This window comes from Dufourea novaeangliae, unplaced genomic scaffold (genome assembly GCF_001272555.1).
Source record: "Dufourea novaeangliae isolate 0120121106 unplaced genomic scaffold, ASM127255v1 scaffold30, whole genome shotgun sequence".
Taxonomy (NCBI): domain Eukaryota; kingdom Metazoa; phylum Arthropoda; class Insecta; order Hymenoptera; family Halictidae; genus Dufourea; species Dufourea novaeangliae.
The window spans coordinates 657,898-675,779 of NW_015373906.1; the positions used below are offsets into that span (position 1 = coordinate 657,898).

At 37.5% G+C, this 17,882-nt stretch overlaps 3 protein-coding genes across 3 annotated transcripts; 2 read left to right on the forward strand and 1 right to left on the reverse strand.

The window, feature by feature from the left end:
* Positions 1 to 5,575: 5,575 nt before the first annotated feature.
* On the forward strand, positions 5,576 to 6,796 carry LOC107193812 (estradiol 17-beta-dehydrogenase 11-like). The gene is made up of 6 exons (XM_015583317.1): positions 5,576 to 5,769; positions 5,895 to 6,005; positions 6,080 to 6,241; positions 6,312 to 6,394; positions 6,458 to 6,571; positions 6,646 to 6,796. The coding sequence occupies exons 1-6, from the start codon at positions 5,647 to 5,649 to the stop codon at positions 6,794 to 6,796; spliced, it is 744 nt and encodes a 247-aa protein (XP_015438803.1). The 5' UTR covers positions 5,576 to 5,646.
* A 180-nt stretch (positions 6,797 to 6,976) lies between these two features.
* Positions 6,977 to 8,885, reverse strand: LOC107193844 (chitinase domain-containing protein 1). The gene is made up of 7 exons (XM_015583361.1): positions 8,659 to 8,885; positions 8,423 to 8,569; positions 8,069 to 8,249; positions 7,884 to 7,993; positions 7,644 to 7,798; positions 7,225 to 7,554; positions 6,977 to 7,118 (listed from the first exon to the last, which is right to left on the reverse strand). The coding sequence occupies exons 1-7, from the start codon at positions 8,773 to 8,775 to the stop codon at positions 6,977 to 6,979; spliced, it is 1,182 nt and encodes a 393-aa protein (XP_015438847.1). The 5' UTR covers positions 8,776 to 8,885.
* Positions 8,886 to 9,368: 483 nt separating this feature from the next.
* Positions 9,369 to 13,807, forward strand: LOC107193818 (ubiquitin carboxyl-terminal hydrolase calypso). Its single transcript, XM_015583328.1, has 8 exons — positions 9,369 to 9,426; positions 9,864 to 10,078; positions 10,155 to 10,912; positions 11,040 to 11,173; positions 12,870 to 12,974; positions 13,046 to 13,362; positions 13,462 to 13,610; positions 13,680 to 13,807. Exons 1-8 carry the CDS (start codon positions 9,369 to 9,371, stop codon positions 13,756 to 13,758), a joined length of 1,815 nt encoding a protein of 604 aa, XP_015438814.1. The 3' UTR covers positions 13,759 to 13,807.
* The last annotated feature ends 4,075 nt before the right edge of the window (positions 13,808 to 17,882 follow it).

Sequence of the window (17,882 nt, forward strand, 5' to 3'; positions counted from 1 at the left end):
AACAATTCTGTTCGTTCGGCGAATCCTTGACGTCGCGTCGAGAGGCAGAAAGGTTAACAAATAGCTAACCGTGAGTTTTCGCAACAACCATTCCGAGAAAGTTTTCCTATTTCAGTCGGCCATTGTGACTATAGACAAATTACTTATTTGACAGTGAAAATTTCTAGTTCTTGGTTTTTATCGGGACACCTGTCGATCGTTCCGTTTTTCTTTCGTATCACGCGAAAAATATCGAACGGAACCGTTACTGAATCGAAGTGAAACCGTCATTCGGTGTTCAAGGTGCCTAAAAAGAATAAAAATTACGAAATTATTGTCGGTATATACTTTCACTGAGGTTCGCATTGGGTAAACTTGAGCTGAATGGACCCGGATGATCGTCATCAAATACCACTTTTTGCTCCACTAGGCGATTACTAAATATGCAAATATGAAAACGTACAAATATTGGCGATTCAGAAGCCCGCCTCTTTCACCTGTCCACTTACACGCTTAGACATCCCACTGTATTGCAAAACGAAATTTTCTAAACATACCCATTAACCTCGCGTATCAACATTTCTTATACAACTCATTTTGCATTACGATCCGCATTCGGCCGTTAAAATTTAAATTCCAATTTAGAAGTCACCGTTAAAGTTTGAATTTAAACTTTACCATTTACTATTTAAATTTAAATTTGCATTTCACCGTAAGAAATTGCAATTCGATTTCGACACCCGTTACCATTCGAATTTGAACTTGGAATTTATCCGTCGCGATTTATCTACACCTGTACAATGTTAATTTATCGGTACGAGTGAAAGATTGTGCCGTACCTCCGACAGATGGAGCCGGCAGCATCGTAAGCCCAACCGTTTCGAAATTCAAAATTTCAAATGTCTGAATTACATTCGTGGAAGGAGCAGTAATTATCCTCCTGTCTTATTCACCATTATCCCCGACGAACACACACACCTCATCATTATAACACGACGTTGAATATGACATCGTTAACTCGATAAGATAAGAATTTCGCAATATCACTTTCTTATTCATATACATGAAAATTACACAATATTACTTTCGCTATTTGCATAATTATTTCGAATGTTTTTTTCTTTCTTTCAAGCGAGCGCCGCGATGAGGAACGAAACGAGAAAAATTCATTGCCGAACGAGCAAATCCTTCATGAGCGATTGTCCAAGGAACCGATACGAATATACGAGGTGTGTTCAAAAAAAAAGGTGACTTTTCAAATTTCGAGGACTACGTATATTAGATTCTCGATTTTTGTTTGTTTGTTACGTTGGTACAGATGTTCCCAACATATGTTGACATGATCAGCCAGACGTATTTTGGTGTGCTTGGCGATTTTTTGCAATCGAAAAAAATGGATCAAAGAATCTGTATTAAATTTTATGTGAAAAATAAAATTAAGTGCTCCAACGCACTTGAAATGTTGACTGTGGCATTTGGCGAGTCTACTTTGAGCAAAAAAACTGTTTATAAGTGGTACAAGCTCTTCACAGAAGGCCGAGAAGATGTTAATGACGATGCCCGCCTGGACGTCAAATGTGAAGGTTTTGCTCACTGTTTTCTTTGATCACAATGGCGTGGTGCATCATGAGTTCTTGCCAAAAGGTCGTACGGTCAATAAACAATATTACCTTCAAGTTATGCGCCGTTTGCGTGAAGCAATACGAAGAAAACGCCCGGATTTGTGGCAAAACAATTCATGGCTTTTGCATCACGATAATGCACCTGCTCACACATCGTTGCTTGTTCGTGATTTTTTGGCCAAAAACAACACCGTAATCACGCCTCAGCCATCGTATTCACTGGACTTGGCCCCCTGCGACTTTTTCCTGTTACCAAAACTGAAAAGACCCATGAAAGGACGGCGTTTTGCCACGACTGAGGAGATAAAGACCGCATCGCTGGAAGAGCTTAAGGCCATACCAAAAAGAGCATATCAGAAGTGCTTCGAGGATTGGAAAAAGCGCTGGCACAAGTGTATTATATCTGAGGGGGATTACTTTGAAGGGGAGAAAATAGATATTGATGAATAAATAAATATTTTTCGAGAAAAATAAAAAGTCACCTTTTTTTTTGAACAAACCTCGAATGCAAAATCGTCGGACATGAGAAACGTTCGAAAAAGGGGCACCTCTCTGATCGTAGGATGTGCATTATGAGTACCGTTCACGTTCACGGTACATTCACGGGGATCCTTGAACGCCAAAAACGACAAAGAAATTTATTAGTCCTAGCCCGCACGGAAGGACTACGGTAAAGTCGATGATTGTTCACGCTGTTGTTTGTCATTCATTTATTCATCGATTCAGGCACGACTCATTACGAGAAGCAACGATTTGCATGTGCAATGAACCGTACCGGCGGGTTTATCACTGTGGTGTGGTCGCTCGACGCCCCTTTGCGAAAAAAAAACTAAGTTCTTTCGTTGGGGAATTACAAAATTTTAATTAATGTAATTTCCTCGCAATTTCCTCTCAACTTCGGTCTGGATATTAAGAAACTCGTGAAAGGACCGATAGCAATGACGTGTAAAGTCACGAAACAGTAGGAAGTTTCTCGGACACGGCACAACGGGAATTAGATATCAAAACACAAAGCAGTCTATGCAAGTGCTTTTGCTTCTTGTAGATTCCTGTTTTCTTCGTAAAGAAAGAGCCATCGACCTAGATGCCTTGAACGTCTGATCCTTTCACCAAACACGCGAAAATTTCCCCTGTCTCTCGTGACGCTCTAGCTCCGTTTCAGCACTCAAAACATACGAACATCACGAGATTCGAGACAAAATGAAAAAGTCGAAATTTAATACGAGCTGATAAGTCCTCGAACATCCAATTATTGCTTTGAATGTGTTCGGCTGAGAACTTAAAAATGTTCTATTGAATCATCAAATGATCGAGTGTAAAGTATCGAAGCGGATTATGTTTTGTAACAATTATATGCATGTATACAAACACGCCTATATCAAGTGATTATACTATAATAGTATAATAATAATAAACGAGCAAGTTTCCGTTACAATTGTGCAAGATAAAGCAGCGTAATATCGTTATTTGTATTGCACACGCGCAATGCTAGAATTCACTGGATCTCGTAACTTTCTACCTAAAGGAATACTACGCATGTTACGAATGGATTACGATCCAATGGCCCCGCGTACAATCTTCCGTAATGTTGATACTTCCTGCACTCGACAGATTTAGTAACAACGGACGACGAAGTTTCATTACTTCCTACAATTACATACTAAGGGCGCACTATAACGATAAATCGACTCCTTCACGGAAAACTGTGCGACACGTGACATTTGCTTGTCGAAATCCGTTAGGATTTGGATTTGAATTTAAATTTCAATTTTGCCGTGCCACTTTTAAATTTGAATTTAACTAAATTTTCATAGGATTGACCACCTGGCCAAGGTGCTAGGCTTATTGATCACAAGAGAGAACAGAGAATCAGTTTCTTGACTGACGATAGTGAATGATACGAACAACCCGTTATATCCTCGCTGTTTCATGCTCTATATAGTGACAATCTATCTTACCGTAAAATATAGATTCAACGTGAAATAATAAGACGGTGCAGGGCTTCTCGCAGTGGGTACGAGGTAAGGGAACTTTCACCATAAAATGGTACAGGCTATTTCTAGGGTATTAGGAATTTTGCAGTATACACGATTCGTGCATTCCGCCTATAGTAGACTATAGTAAATCCAGTGATGTATCCAGGATGGGTTCCAGTACCGTTATAAACGAAGAGAGAATCTGCAACGACTGGTTCAATGAAGAAATCACCACTAATGCTATCATGCACTGGGTGCAACTGCATTAACTTAATTGGGGTGAATGTTTACGCGTGAATAAAGCTGGTCTACGGTTCAAGGTACGACAAACAGAGCATGATAATATTATAAAGTAACTTGACACACGGGTCGAATATAAAATTGACAAATTAATTTTCCTACGGCCTTTCACGGGTCGTCCAAATACGTCACTGAAATGAGCCTGAAGTTACGCGGCAAAGCATCGGCGGGACTTGCAATTCGAACGCGTCGCAGGATACAGCGTCAGTCAACATCAGTCGATCAACTGACACACAACCGTGTGATAACTGTTTCTTTCAATCTCCAGTTCTTTCGTGCGGCGAAAAACAAGAAATTCACCGATCATCCGGAAAATATTAACCGAGTATCTAAAAAAAGGTAACCGCAATCAAACCCTTCAAATTTGCACCTGCTTATAAATTTAATTCGACCCGAATTGAAACAATGGTGTACAACGACACTGAACAATAGTGTAGTTTATTGGTAACTTAGTGGGTGTGGTGACGAATCAACGGTAAAAGTGTCCGTAACACGTACTATTAAATCGGTAATACTATTTTGGTGAACGAAAAGCCTGACAGCTTCAGGACAACGTTATTATTGCGTTCCTAGCGTCTTCGGGAAACTGTTTCTGAATCATGAAAATTGAACCGCCAAAAATCAAAATGTGACTTGTAATTCGACCGTGAATGATTTTAGTCTCACAAGATCCAAGTTTGAGTGTGACGGGTTTGTTTTAGCGTTAGACGTGTTGTTTCACGGGTTCTCGAATATTTCTCAAACACAGCTTTCCATATTCGAACCGGCTTTCACCTGTTGCAACAAATGTTGATATTATCTTCAGACATGCCGTTGCACAATGGTACCTGGTGTTTGTCCAAATTAACGCGATCAGATGGAATTGCTTTCTTCCGTACCGGTTCGATCAAATCTCGTCCGCGACGAAGGATAATTTCAATTTCGAAAGGTGAGATTAACGCGAACAAGACCTACGTGTTTCGCGCACGCTTACTATATTTGTAACCCATGCGAGAGGATGTTCCTCGGAAATAATTGACTCGATAAATATTCGATCTGACGTATTCAAAGACGAGTGTAGAATAAATTCTATAGGCGATGCATCCTCGGTTGAACGCGCGCGCGAGTAGCTTGGTGCATTGACCGTGGGTAATAACACGGTGAACCGCAAATCTGTGGCTCGATCGTAGACCGGTACCTCTACTTTTACCTGTGTACCGCAATACAGATAATTTGTAGCTACCGTTAAAGGTTACTATACCAAGTTTCTTTTTTTTTTTTTTTTTGTGAGAGAGAAAAGGTGGATATTTGAATTTCACGAATTTAACTTTTAATCAGGCAATCGCATCATACATTGCTATAATGCAATTCGTATTAGGCGACCTGACATTTATAGTCGTTCTGCAATACTCGGCATAAAAAACAAACCAAACACTGTGTGGTTGGTTTGAAGAAATTTATCGTCCTGCTGTTCAGGATTACAAATGGAGCTACCGGAATGGGCCAACGTGATGTACGATGTAATAGTGTTCGTGGGAATGACGTTCGTTTATATAATCGAGTCGATTTTATTAACATTCATTCCCCGAAACTATCGCGCGAAATCTATGAAAGGGGACATCGCTCTGATAACGGGTGGCGCAGGTGGAATTGGAAGTTTAATCGCCAAGAAACTAGCCAAACTTGGAGCGTACGTGGTCATCTGGGACATTAACAAAACTGGTGAGTCCGGATTGATCTCACCGCCGATTATGAAAGTATGAACATTTCTATGAGTACCAGTTGCAGGCATGGAGAGTACAGTTAGAGCGATAAGAGAGAATGGAGGAAAATGTTGTTGTTACTATTGTGACATTACAAACAAAGAAGAAGTGTACAAAGCAGCAAAGACGGTGGAAATCGAAGTAGGCTCTGTAAGTACGCGGTATAATCGAAGTAAAGATATAGGTCGCTTCTGGACTATGTCTAATAACTACTATCCAATCGTATTATTTATCTTCCTTATAGGATAAGTCAATATATGCTACAATGTTAATAGGTCACTCTACTGATAAACAATGCCGGCTACGTGTACGGTAAAACATTAATGGACTTGCCTGATGATGAAATTGAACGCACTTACAGAGTTAACATACTGTCACATTATTGGGTGAGTTCAATGAAATAATATCTCGTTAAAAATGACGTATGTGGCAAATTTGCTACATGTTTATAACTTAACAGACTACTAAGGCTTTCATGAAGGAGATGATGAAGAATAATCATGGTCACATTGTAACTGTGGCCAGTGTAGCAGGACTTCTTGGAACTTACAAGTGTACCGATTACTCAGCTACCAAATTCGCGGCTATTGGGTACCACGAGAGCCTCTTCAGTGAGCTTAGAGTAAGATCATTTTTATATTCCTTATAATTTTGATTTAGGACTTAATGACAAATGAAGGAATATCATATAGGCTGATGGGTACAATGGGATTCATACAACCTTAGTATGTCCTGCTTATATCAACACTGATATGTTTGTAGGAGTAACACCCAGGTAATTATTTGTTAAACTTAAATCGAATTACTGGATTTTCTGCAAAATATTCACGATTTGCAGAATACCAATGTTAGAACCCGAACACGTAGCTGAGGAGGTTGTATCAGGAATTTTAGTGAATCAAGCAGTTATTGTACTGCCGAAGACGACTAGGTTCCTGTTGCCACTTAAATAGTAAGGTGTCATAATTGTTACAGTTCATTAGTTTTATCAGAAGACCTAATTACTTTTTTCTTCTCTGACACCAGCTTATTACCTGCAAAATCCTGTTGGGCCTTGATGTATAACATTTTACGCGGACCTCAATCTATGATGACAATGAAAGAAAAAGAGGAGAAACAAATACTGAAAAACAACAACAACTTCGGAATAATTTCTAACAGTGCATATGCCCAGTAACGTATGGAAGTGATAAAAATATTAAAATTTAAATGTGATTTTGACCGTTAAAATGTAAAGAGGGTAATGCACAAAGGTCATGCTATTCAATATTATCAAGACTGATTATTCGAAGAACATTTAGTAATTACCATTGTATACTTTCAATGTTATATGTATTTCTCATATTCATAAAAATATCTATAACAAATCGTAAAAATAATGTAATCCCTGACCAAGCTCCCAAATAGATATACCTGTACCCAATTCTGCAGCAAGATCCAGTCGATGCAGAATAGAATATAATGTGGGATAAAATATAATTCCACTGCCCCCTGATGACCTGAAATACATCCCTAAGTTTCAACCTGGATCAAAGTAACTTTGCCTAAGGTACTAAATTTTTTATCTCCCGATTTTCATTCAAGATGAAAGAAAGTGTGTCTTACTTTGCTTCAAAAAAGTGTTCTTTGCTGTTGTCATCCCACTGTATTTTTCCCTTAGAGGACTCGAGTATCCTCAGATAATCTGAACCTAATATGGCTCCCCCACCTTCAGGAGTATAATTATATCCATAGAAATTAAGACCTAGCAATATCTGTGCCCTCTTGGGACCCTTCTCAGGTACTAATAATTCTACGCATTCCCTCGCCCAATCTATAGGACTATTAGGTCCTGGTCGTTGAATGCTTGAATAGTCATAAGTCATTAATGAAAATGCATTTACATATGGGGATAGTTGATCAAACTGATCTCTATTGAACAACTGAACCTTTGGGCTGAAAGGTTGGATAATATTTAACTTCATTTGCACTGTTTCTTCGATGTAAACAAAAACCACAATAACAAATAGCCAAACAAAACTCACCCTCTTGATGGTGGTACCACTAGAACTATATTTATACTGTTTTGCTTTAACTTTTGAGCAATTGATTGAATTATCGACACTACAATCTGTGCATCCACACCAGTAAGTACAAACTGATTCCATATCTCCAAAACATATCCGTCAAAGTGGAAAGTCTGAAACAAAGTAACAAAACTATTGTAATAATTCTCAAAATATTAATGTTATTATATTTATACATATATATATTTTTATAATTACCCTAGCTGTATCTATAAGGGCAGAAATTACTGCACTTTGTTTCTGAGTATCACTATACAGTCCAACAATATCGCTGACTGACCAATGCTCAAATAGTACTCTTGGTAAAACTAAGAAAACATTTATGCATTTATAAGAATATACAATGAATGTACTTCAACATTAGTATTTGAAATTCCATATACCTTTTACATAGTGACCTTCATTATTTGCTGCTCTCATTTCCTTCAGCCACTTCTTCTGAATATCGTGAGTGGACAATTTATAAGTAGAAGCATTACCTTCTGGAAATGCCAACCACACTGGCGATATCATTGTAAACTTTCCATGAAATATTTTAGAAACTTCAAGTCCATTGTTATTCCACTGAAAACAAAAATATGTACATATACATTAGTCTGGCTACTAATTCATTGTTTTCTGAACACTATTTAGATAATAAAGTAATGGAACCAATCAACTAAATTTTATGCATTTGTAACATATGTAACTCTGTAAAGGCTTTGAATAAAAATTGCTGAAGTGTAAAATGATCGTACCGGGGTAATATACCCCAAAACATCCCCGGTAAATCGCCTTCGAGTTGTGTTGAAAAAATAGATTCCAGACTCTCGAATAATATCGTGAGGTTTAGGATTTTTCACCACTATCAATCGAGTAAAAACATCTTGCTCTCCTGGTCCTTTCTACAATTCAAATGTTCAATAAAATTAAGACAAGTATATATGTTTTTAGGTAGTTAATACCTGACAAATTTTCATGATGTACTCTTTACCTTAATCTCGATCTTCCCTTTGCTTTTCTTATTTATTTTTCCCTTGGGTGGTGACAACGTACATGCCGAAAATTGAACGAGCAACAATAAGCTGACCGTTAGTGTAAAAATATTCATATTGATTATTTATTTTTAATGTCAGCTAATTGAAAACATTACCATGCGACATACATGGCTGAGTTACCTGGAGTTACTATTCAAAGGACTTTATTGCTATCGTTCATAGAATGCGCTACTATCAGTTTTTCGTAAATTCAATCAAATTGAATCAAATAAATTATGATGTTTGATACAATTTTCCGAATAGAATAATAACATTTATTGTTAAGGTTGCAATATTTTATGGAAAACTACATAATACGAATAGACAGTAAATATCGAATAAGTGGACTACGATTCTTTTATGGTGTCGTATACATACGACGCAACACGTTCTTTTTGGAATTAAAAAAAATCAAAGCATTTACCATCACGTCGATGTAAGAAATTGATGAAACGAGAATGATAGTTGTATAAAGTAATGATATGTTAAAAAATTTTAATTATTGAAAATTACTTTAATATTTCTTTAAGATTCTTTCACCACGTGACTTCGGTCACATGATATGTGTTTTGATGTAACATGGCGCCTTTAATTATCGGAGATTGTAACAAAACTTCTGGAAGAATGTGAAATTTGTCGAAGTGTTGAACTTTAAACTCAACACAGAATGCCAGTTGATATAAATCGATTGACAGAAGGTTGGCTAGAATTGGAAAGTGACCCAGGTATGGGATAATCATCACAAAAATGTATTTTAATGACTCCTATTATCGGAGCTCCTAAATGAGTTACGAAAACACAATATTTTAAGTTGCTGTAGTTAAAAACACATACATTATAAAGAATAACATATTGTGACTTAAAGTACATTAAAAGCAAATAATTTGAAATTATACCCAAATCAATTCGTATGTTTCTATACTGTCACCATATGCATGTTGTCCTTAAGAGAAATGGTGTATTTGTATTCTCTTATGGTATTAAAGGGTTAATATATAGGGTGTTAAATGAGAAGTGGTCGGGATTTTCAGAAGTCATTTTTATACTCATTTTATTCAGATTATTTACTCTTATTTAGTGAGTATCTATCTTGTAAGTTTTAAACTTGTCTTATTAAACTTTCTGTATATGTTAGACATATTAATATATTTTCTATTGATAGGTTTATTTACATTATTGTTGGAAGATTTTGGGGTAAAGGGTGTGCAAGTGGAAGAAATATATGACTTGCAAAAATCATTAGAAGGTCCGGTATATGGATTCATATTTCTGTTTCGTTGGATAGAAGAGAGAAGATCCAGACGTAAAGTTGTAGAACAAGATGAGAGCTTTGTGAAAGATGAGGAAATTGTTAACAATATATTCTTTGCACAACAGGTGTGTTATTCGTATAAACATCACCTATATATGTTTTACCACTGAGAACACAATTCTAGAGAATTTTTTCTGACAGGTTGTGCCCAATAGTTGTGCAACCCATGCACTGCTTTCGGTGTTACTTAATTGCCCAAATATTCATTTGGGTACAACTTTATCCAGATTGAAAATGCATACATCTGGAATGTGTCCCGAGAACAAAGGGTGGGCAATTGGTAACACACCTGAATTGGCATGTGCACATAATTCACATGCAATGCCTCAAGCCAAAAGACGCCAGGATAAAAATACTGGAGTCTCCACTGGTAGATTTACCGGGGAAGCTTTTCACTTTGTCAGTTATGTACCAATCAATGGTAGACTGTTCGAATTGGATGGTTTGAAACCATATCCCATGGATCATGGTCCATGGAAGGAACATGAAGAGTGGACTGAACAGTTTAGACGTGTAATCACTGATCGCTTAGGGATGGCAACAGGGGAACAATTGCAGGATATAAGATTTAATTTAATGGCTGTTGTTCCTGACAGGCGACTTGCTATATCTCATAAATTAACTATGTTGAAGACTAACAGGCAGATAGTACTAGAGGCATTGCAACAACTTGTTAAATTAAGCCATCAGGATGGAACTGAAAAGAACACGAACGATTCCGAGAAATCGGATAAACACTATGAAAAAAGGAGCAAAACTGACGATGAAAATATTTTGTCTAATAAATCAGAAATCGACGAATCCTCCTCTATACCAGCTATTACTGTTGAAAGAAGCGATGTTGCAGGAGATACAGAAGAGTCAGCTTCTGGTATAACTTCTGGAAAGACTGAATCCAAGTCAGTAAACAATAATTTAGATTCAATAACATTCACATGACACGATAATATTTTATTTATTACTGTTTACTAATTGTTCATAGTACATATGAAATGGTATGAGATAAAAAATAGTGTGATATTGCAGTGGTATGGAAAAGGTAGTAATGTGTGCATTGGATTATGCTACTCCTCTTCGAATTCAAACTTCACCAGCCCACAGCTCATCCAGTACTGATACATCATCCGAAATCGGATCGGCATTTAATTCTCCAACTCAAGGTAAGAAAACCGATATTCCTACTTTATGCTGTCTTACAGAGACGTTTTGTAGTACAGACTTTCTTTCTTTGACAAAATATTAGGCCATTTGGGCACATCATTCGTATAGACTTGAAATTATGCGAGTTATCCAAAGAAGAATAACAAATGTAATAATGTATTTCGGATGTAACGTCCTTTGTTTTTCCATGTTCTGTGCACACATTTTCTGATATTTTCATTTTGTTTGTATTATTGCCACTTTCTGAAAGTTTTGAATTATCTTTATTCTGTACACATTTATTGTAACTTTCTCTGTCGCATATTCTAGTATACTTGTTGAATGCTGTATTAGATGGACACGAGTACTGAATTAGAGAGACCATTTTGGGGTCACATATATAATATTTAACACAGTCAGTTGCATTTGGCATACGAACATTTTTTACACATGGAATTACATTAATATATTTTGGATCCACGTGATAGCTCAATGATTTATACCTATCAGTAGTTAAATATTGCTTCTGTCCAGTATGATCAGTAATTGAAATCAAATTATTTTCATTCTCTGAATCATTGAGTAAGATCTCCAATGTACTATTTGAAGCTCTTATCTTTGCTATTGACTCGTCTTCACTGTTTAAAGTTACACCCTCTTCAATTCCATTTTGTAATTTTTTATTAGTTGTGATAGTATTTTCTGAGTTAGTCTGTTGAATACGATTCTGTATAAGATAACTCATTAGAATATTCTGCTCATTAGTTTGAAAAAGTTCAGTCTCGGCTGATGATTCACTTTTAATTTTTGGTGGTGTAGGTAACAATGCTAAAAATTCTAAAGGAATAGTGATTTCTTTATAGATCAATAAATGATGCATTAATCGATATAACATTGAGTATTCCTTTTTAGAATGATATTGTTGATTATTAAATATAGCTGGATTTTCTGTCATTTTTTCTTGTTGATTCTTCATTGTTTCTTCAATTTCAATTAAAGGGTATGGTGTCACTACTTCTCGATCAGACACACCAGGAATACTATCAGTAGTGTATGACGAGTCAATGAGTTCAGAAAAATTTGAAGAATCTTCTGTCAGTCCTAAGTAACTAGTCTCATTTGGATTAATCAGTTCAGGTGTATCATACCTGTTCGTTATAATAGACGAGTCTGTTGATACTGTGTCACATGTCCAAGTATCACCAGGTAGAACACACATTCGTAGATATGGTTGAAATATCTGACAATAAAAGAATGTAAGAAATTTAAACACAGTACCTAATATTAATGTGATAAAAGTTCTTATAAACAGTTTCGTAAATGATAGATTGTCTTACCAAGCCTTCTGTACATTTACTGGGTACCCAAACGTAGCCACCACCGGGCAAATTTACACATTTGAAAAATACAGTGCAACTGACATTATGGGGTTTCCTTGGTTCCGGACATTTTGATGATTCAACTGCTATCAGAATAGAATATAAAATAAAAATTCTCACACTCATTCTGTCGCGTTACGTGTACAGTTCTACAGCGGACTGAAATACAAGTGCTTCTCTTGATGGTTCCTATTTGCTTTTCACACGTTCCCCCACATATTCTTTGACACCTCCGATTTACAGTTAGTTGACCTATGCGAACATCTTTGTATTCCTGTCAAGGTATAGTAACAATGGGAAGAAATTTAGATAAAAAATTTATTTTTTTTTCTTGTAGCATGGGGTTGGAATTCTGGTCAGAGTAGTCCAACATCCACAAAAGATTTTAAAAAATTTGTTGTGATTAGAGTGGCTGGGGATGAGAAAAACGAGGCAGGATTAAGTATGTACATGTTTCTTACAACATTTCACCTTGAAGTTATACCATTATACGAATTATACTTCCGCAAATAGGTCGTTCTCTTGGGAATATTAATATAAACGGAAAAAGATTAGTCTCTGACAGCGGCCACCTACACAAAAAGGTTTGCTTATCTGGCGAAGTTAGAATACCACACGCGAGGGTGAAAACTAGTAACGGTGACACCGTTACCGAAGAGAAAAAGGTTGAAAAAATTGATCCGAAATTATGTTCAAAGTATCCAGAATTATTTGAACCACACACGTTTGCGCCCAAAGATCTTTTAGCATTATTGAAGAATTTAGAGCATGAAATAAGTATTTGTGAAACTAGCTTGAAAGATGAAAATGATAAGAGGAACAAATACAAGGTAATAATTAGAATTTTTTATGGAAAAAGAATTAAGGGGTATATTAAGTGTTATAAAATTTGAACTAGAAAATACAGTACTATTTTTACTATTTTTCAGATTGACGATTGTCGTAGGACACACAATTATGATGAGTTCATTTGTACCTTTCTTTCGATGCTCGCTCAACAAGGTAAATTAGCAGAACTGGTTCAACAACACTTGACCTTAAAGAAGCATACTTCTGTGTCAGTGAACAGGGTTCACAGGTAACTAAAACCGGTAGTAGCTTTAATTAGAGATAAAAGTATCATGCTTGACGCTCGAAATATTTGTAGATCTTCAAAGAAGACGGACACTCGTCCAAACTCCTCGCGCAGACGTCGTGGTAGAACCAAATGTAAGAAGCGGAAATAATTTAATTAAGTTGAAACAGAAATTGGAGTTAGCCTACCTATGGAATTGTCAATATTGAAAATTATGAAAATGTCGCTGTAAGCGCATAGTTTTACAAAGAAACCGATAATGTGAAAAGATCGTCGTATGATTGTTAACGCGTTTTTCATTGCACTTAACACTACCTACTTGTTGCAATTAGTGACACAAAATAATCGTTTCTTTTATTTTGAGAATCAGAAAGTTTGTAACTCACACTGAAATCTTTTCCTAGACAATCGTAGATTTGTCGGCTATGCTGGCCATACTATTTTTGTTCTCAACTTCGAATTTTGAGCACTATCGATAATGATACTTTACAATTGTACAAATTACCTTTACGATATATTTTTTATATTTTTTGTCGTATTAATGTGTGGTATCTATTTACTGTCACATTCATATTTATAGGCATTGTGAGCCTACTGGATACCCTTTTTGGGTATATTTCAGTAACTTTTACCTTTCCATCTTATTTTGTTTTCGTATGAAATATATGGTTTCCTAGATACGTATTTCGTACTATTTTCCACGCTTGATATTTACCTTCCGAGGGACCTCGGTATCGAGCAGTTAATCGTTACTGCGAACAGTCGAACGTTGAATGACGAACAGACCAAACACATCCGGTTATTGTCAAAAACATTGAAAATATTTATTTCGGTATTCATATACAAGTACACTACACGCTGTGGATATGTCCCTTAGATCTAAATACTTATATCTCCGTACAGCCGGAGAGAGGAGAATTAAGAAACTCGTACTGGAATCATGTTTATCGTGGACACAACGGCCAATCGTCTAAGTCGCTGTACCATATTAAACTGTATTAGGAACTATTCGTAACGTCCTCGAAGAAGCTATTATTCAAAAGAGGAGTGGGTAGCAGAAGAAGGGGAGGGGTGGGGGGCAATAAAATGAAGTGAATTAAAATGTTCCTTCTCCGGCCGATGCTTTCACACGCCTTTTTTCGTCGACATTTGTGCCACGTTCATCGACACGAGTAGCGTGCTTTTTTGGCAAAGGTGCAACGTTTACTTTTATGTACAAATGTTGGTTCATGGTCGCCGTGGTCGAGGTTGACGCGTTTCCTTGTACGCGAAATCATGGGTAACGTGCAGATCATAATGGAATCTTTCGCGAGTAGAACCTGCCGACGACCGTCGCAGACATGGCGTCATCCCAGCGAGCTTTTCAAAACATTATTTACAAAAAAAAAAACGGTATAGTCTCCTGTCCCTTCGAAATCGTCCTCACCCGAGATAGAACGCGCTTCGATCTGAAGGGGATCGTAGCTTTACCCGCGAGCTTCGTTATTATAGGCACTCGTGGTATGTTACAGCGAATCAACTACGAAACTGCGCGATGAATCGTGACAATTGAATTTTCCACGACCAAAGGTTACTTTGCCAGGGTAACATTCGTGAGTAAAAAATTATCCGCAAGGCAGGAAATACGTGTATATTGTTCAGAAGCTTGTGTGGCACGACAAGACGTGTGTCTAAAGAGCTACATTATATCGAGAAATGATGCAAGGTCTCCGGTGTTTTAATAAATTGAAAGAATGCATTGCGGATAATTTTCAACTGATCTTATATTTATGTATATTTACAAAAGATAGGTTTCCGAATCGAAGTAACGGTCACGTTTGCTCCGACAGTTGGTGCGTATCTCGATTGCCATCGTCACTACTCGGAATATGTGATATTCTTTCTTTGATCTCGGCTATTGTTCGCAGTACATTGTTTCCATGCAATAGTAATGATTATAAACATGCCGTATAAAATATAGAAAATTCACGCGAGGGTTGTAACGTAAAAAATACGAGCGGGGAAAGGGGGGAAAAGGGGGAGTATTGGGTTAGGTGGGGGACAGATAAACACGGACGAGATCCTTCCGCGAAGAACGCCGATTACGATAAAACAGTCTTGTGATGTGTCTTCTAGATACGTGACGAAATGAATACGTCGTTTACACGCCGTGGATCGACGGTTTCTGATCAGCTATAAAATCGTTTTGATCCTCCGAACATTATAAACGCCACAAAAAAGTAGTGAACGCTGAATCGTGTTTTATTATGGTCTCGACTATTCATCGTTGACGCAGTTGTTTCCCGTGACACAGGTGGAGCCCAGACAAGGTAGTCCCTTCAATCGGAAATTAGGTGGTATTTATCGCTTTCGATTGTAGACACTACTTTCCGTCGCTCCTTGTAGGCGATTAAAGATAATAAATAAAAGTATATGCTTTACAAATAGAGCGACATCGGGTTAACACTCTGAGCCTGACGGTAGAGCTCTTACCACGCATTGATATCACTCAAAACGACTGATGTATTATCATTACTGTAACAATTTTATCAACTATAACTTAGCTCCGTGTAATCAATATACACCGGTTTACAAATTCTTTCTCATAAAGACCTGAATTTTTAATAATCACTAGAAATAAGGTTTCTTTCCGAAATGTTAAATGGCGCCAAGCTCGCAGTGTTAACACCCATCAGTTATCACACTGACTTACAGGAGGATGTTACCGAACGCGTTGATCGAACGATCCGATTTCTCGTCCTCCTTCCTTATAAATATATAACAACGCGTTAAATCACAACAAATTGCTCGATCGAAACAACCTGTCGCTTTGGTTCTGTCATTCTCCTCGGATACGATCGATCGACACGTTCGTCCAGGAAATTTCACCGAAGAAGTCCCTTTTAGTTCCCGCGACAATCAAATTGCTTTCTCCGTTTCCAAACAAATTTGTTTCTCGACTAAATGCTCGTATGACACAAAAGCCTTCCGCACACACCATACGAAGACCGTTCTCGCCTTACTCTCTCTCTCTCTCTTTCTCTCTCTCGCACACGATTTCGAAAAATACATTAATTTGAAAAAAAAATATATATATATATGTATGTATGTATATATACGTATATATATGTATATTTTTTGTATATGTGCAATATGTATATTAATTACATACACCCATAGGCTCGCTTAATACTTGGACCAAGTGTCTCCCCATTTCGTTCGTCCCGACGAAGAGAAAGCAAAGCACGATCGCTGCCCCGTCGAGGCTTCCTGGTGCTATAATCTCGAAGCACCACCGAACAATGTACACGCATCCACTCGCTTGTACATACATATTTACACACGCAGCAGTCAAGTTAATAGTAAAAGTATAAAAAAAAGTTAAAGAAAAGAGGAAAACAAAGGAAAGGGTCTAACGACGTGAAGAAGAATCGACGAGATTTGAAGGGTGAGGAGAGGCCCGATATGAAGTATGTATACGTTATTTACAGATCGACCCCACGGAGTCTGACCCGTCGATCGACTTTCGACGCAACTATCACAAACGCTCGCGTCCACTATTTTTTTTTTTTTTCCATCAAGACGGATGCGTGCCGCGCGAGGAATAAATCAAACAGGAGGTCGATAGGAAAGGAGTTATTGCTTTGCACGCGATGCAGGAATTAAATCGATAGGGATCAACTGGCGGTAGTGAAATTAGCCGGTTGCGCGATCAATGACCAATCGGAGAATCGAAACTCGTGCAATCACCAAGAGAGGTTCGACGCCTCCGAGTGAATCCGAGGATCTTTGAAGTCATTGGATCTTCGTCAATTTTCGTCAGGGTTTCTCGGGAGTTAAATAATTATAAATCGTCCGAAGATCCTCGAATTTACGTATCTCAGGCGTTTACGAATCGAACATTGAATCCCGTGACTCTATTCGAATCGTATACACAGGTCTGGCATGCTTATGATTTAGCTCGAATTCAACGATAATGATGGATAGCGTTAACGAGATAACCTAAGAAAGTCTTTACAGCGTTAAGTTACTTACACCTTCTAATCGCATCTTATCACCTAAATTCATCGTAACGATAGAACGTGGACAGGGAGGAGACCCATGCGTTTTGGTTTTGGACATCCGAAAACGCATACGACAGTCGATTCAACCAATCCTCGCGCGCGCTTCAACGTCCGCATCAGCTAACTTTTCCCTAAGATTCGAATTGACTCTTGCCGACTATTTTCACGTACAAAAGAACTTTACATAGAATTTTCGTCCCGATTATGGAAGTGTATCGATCAGCAACCGAAT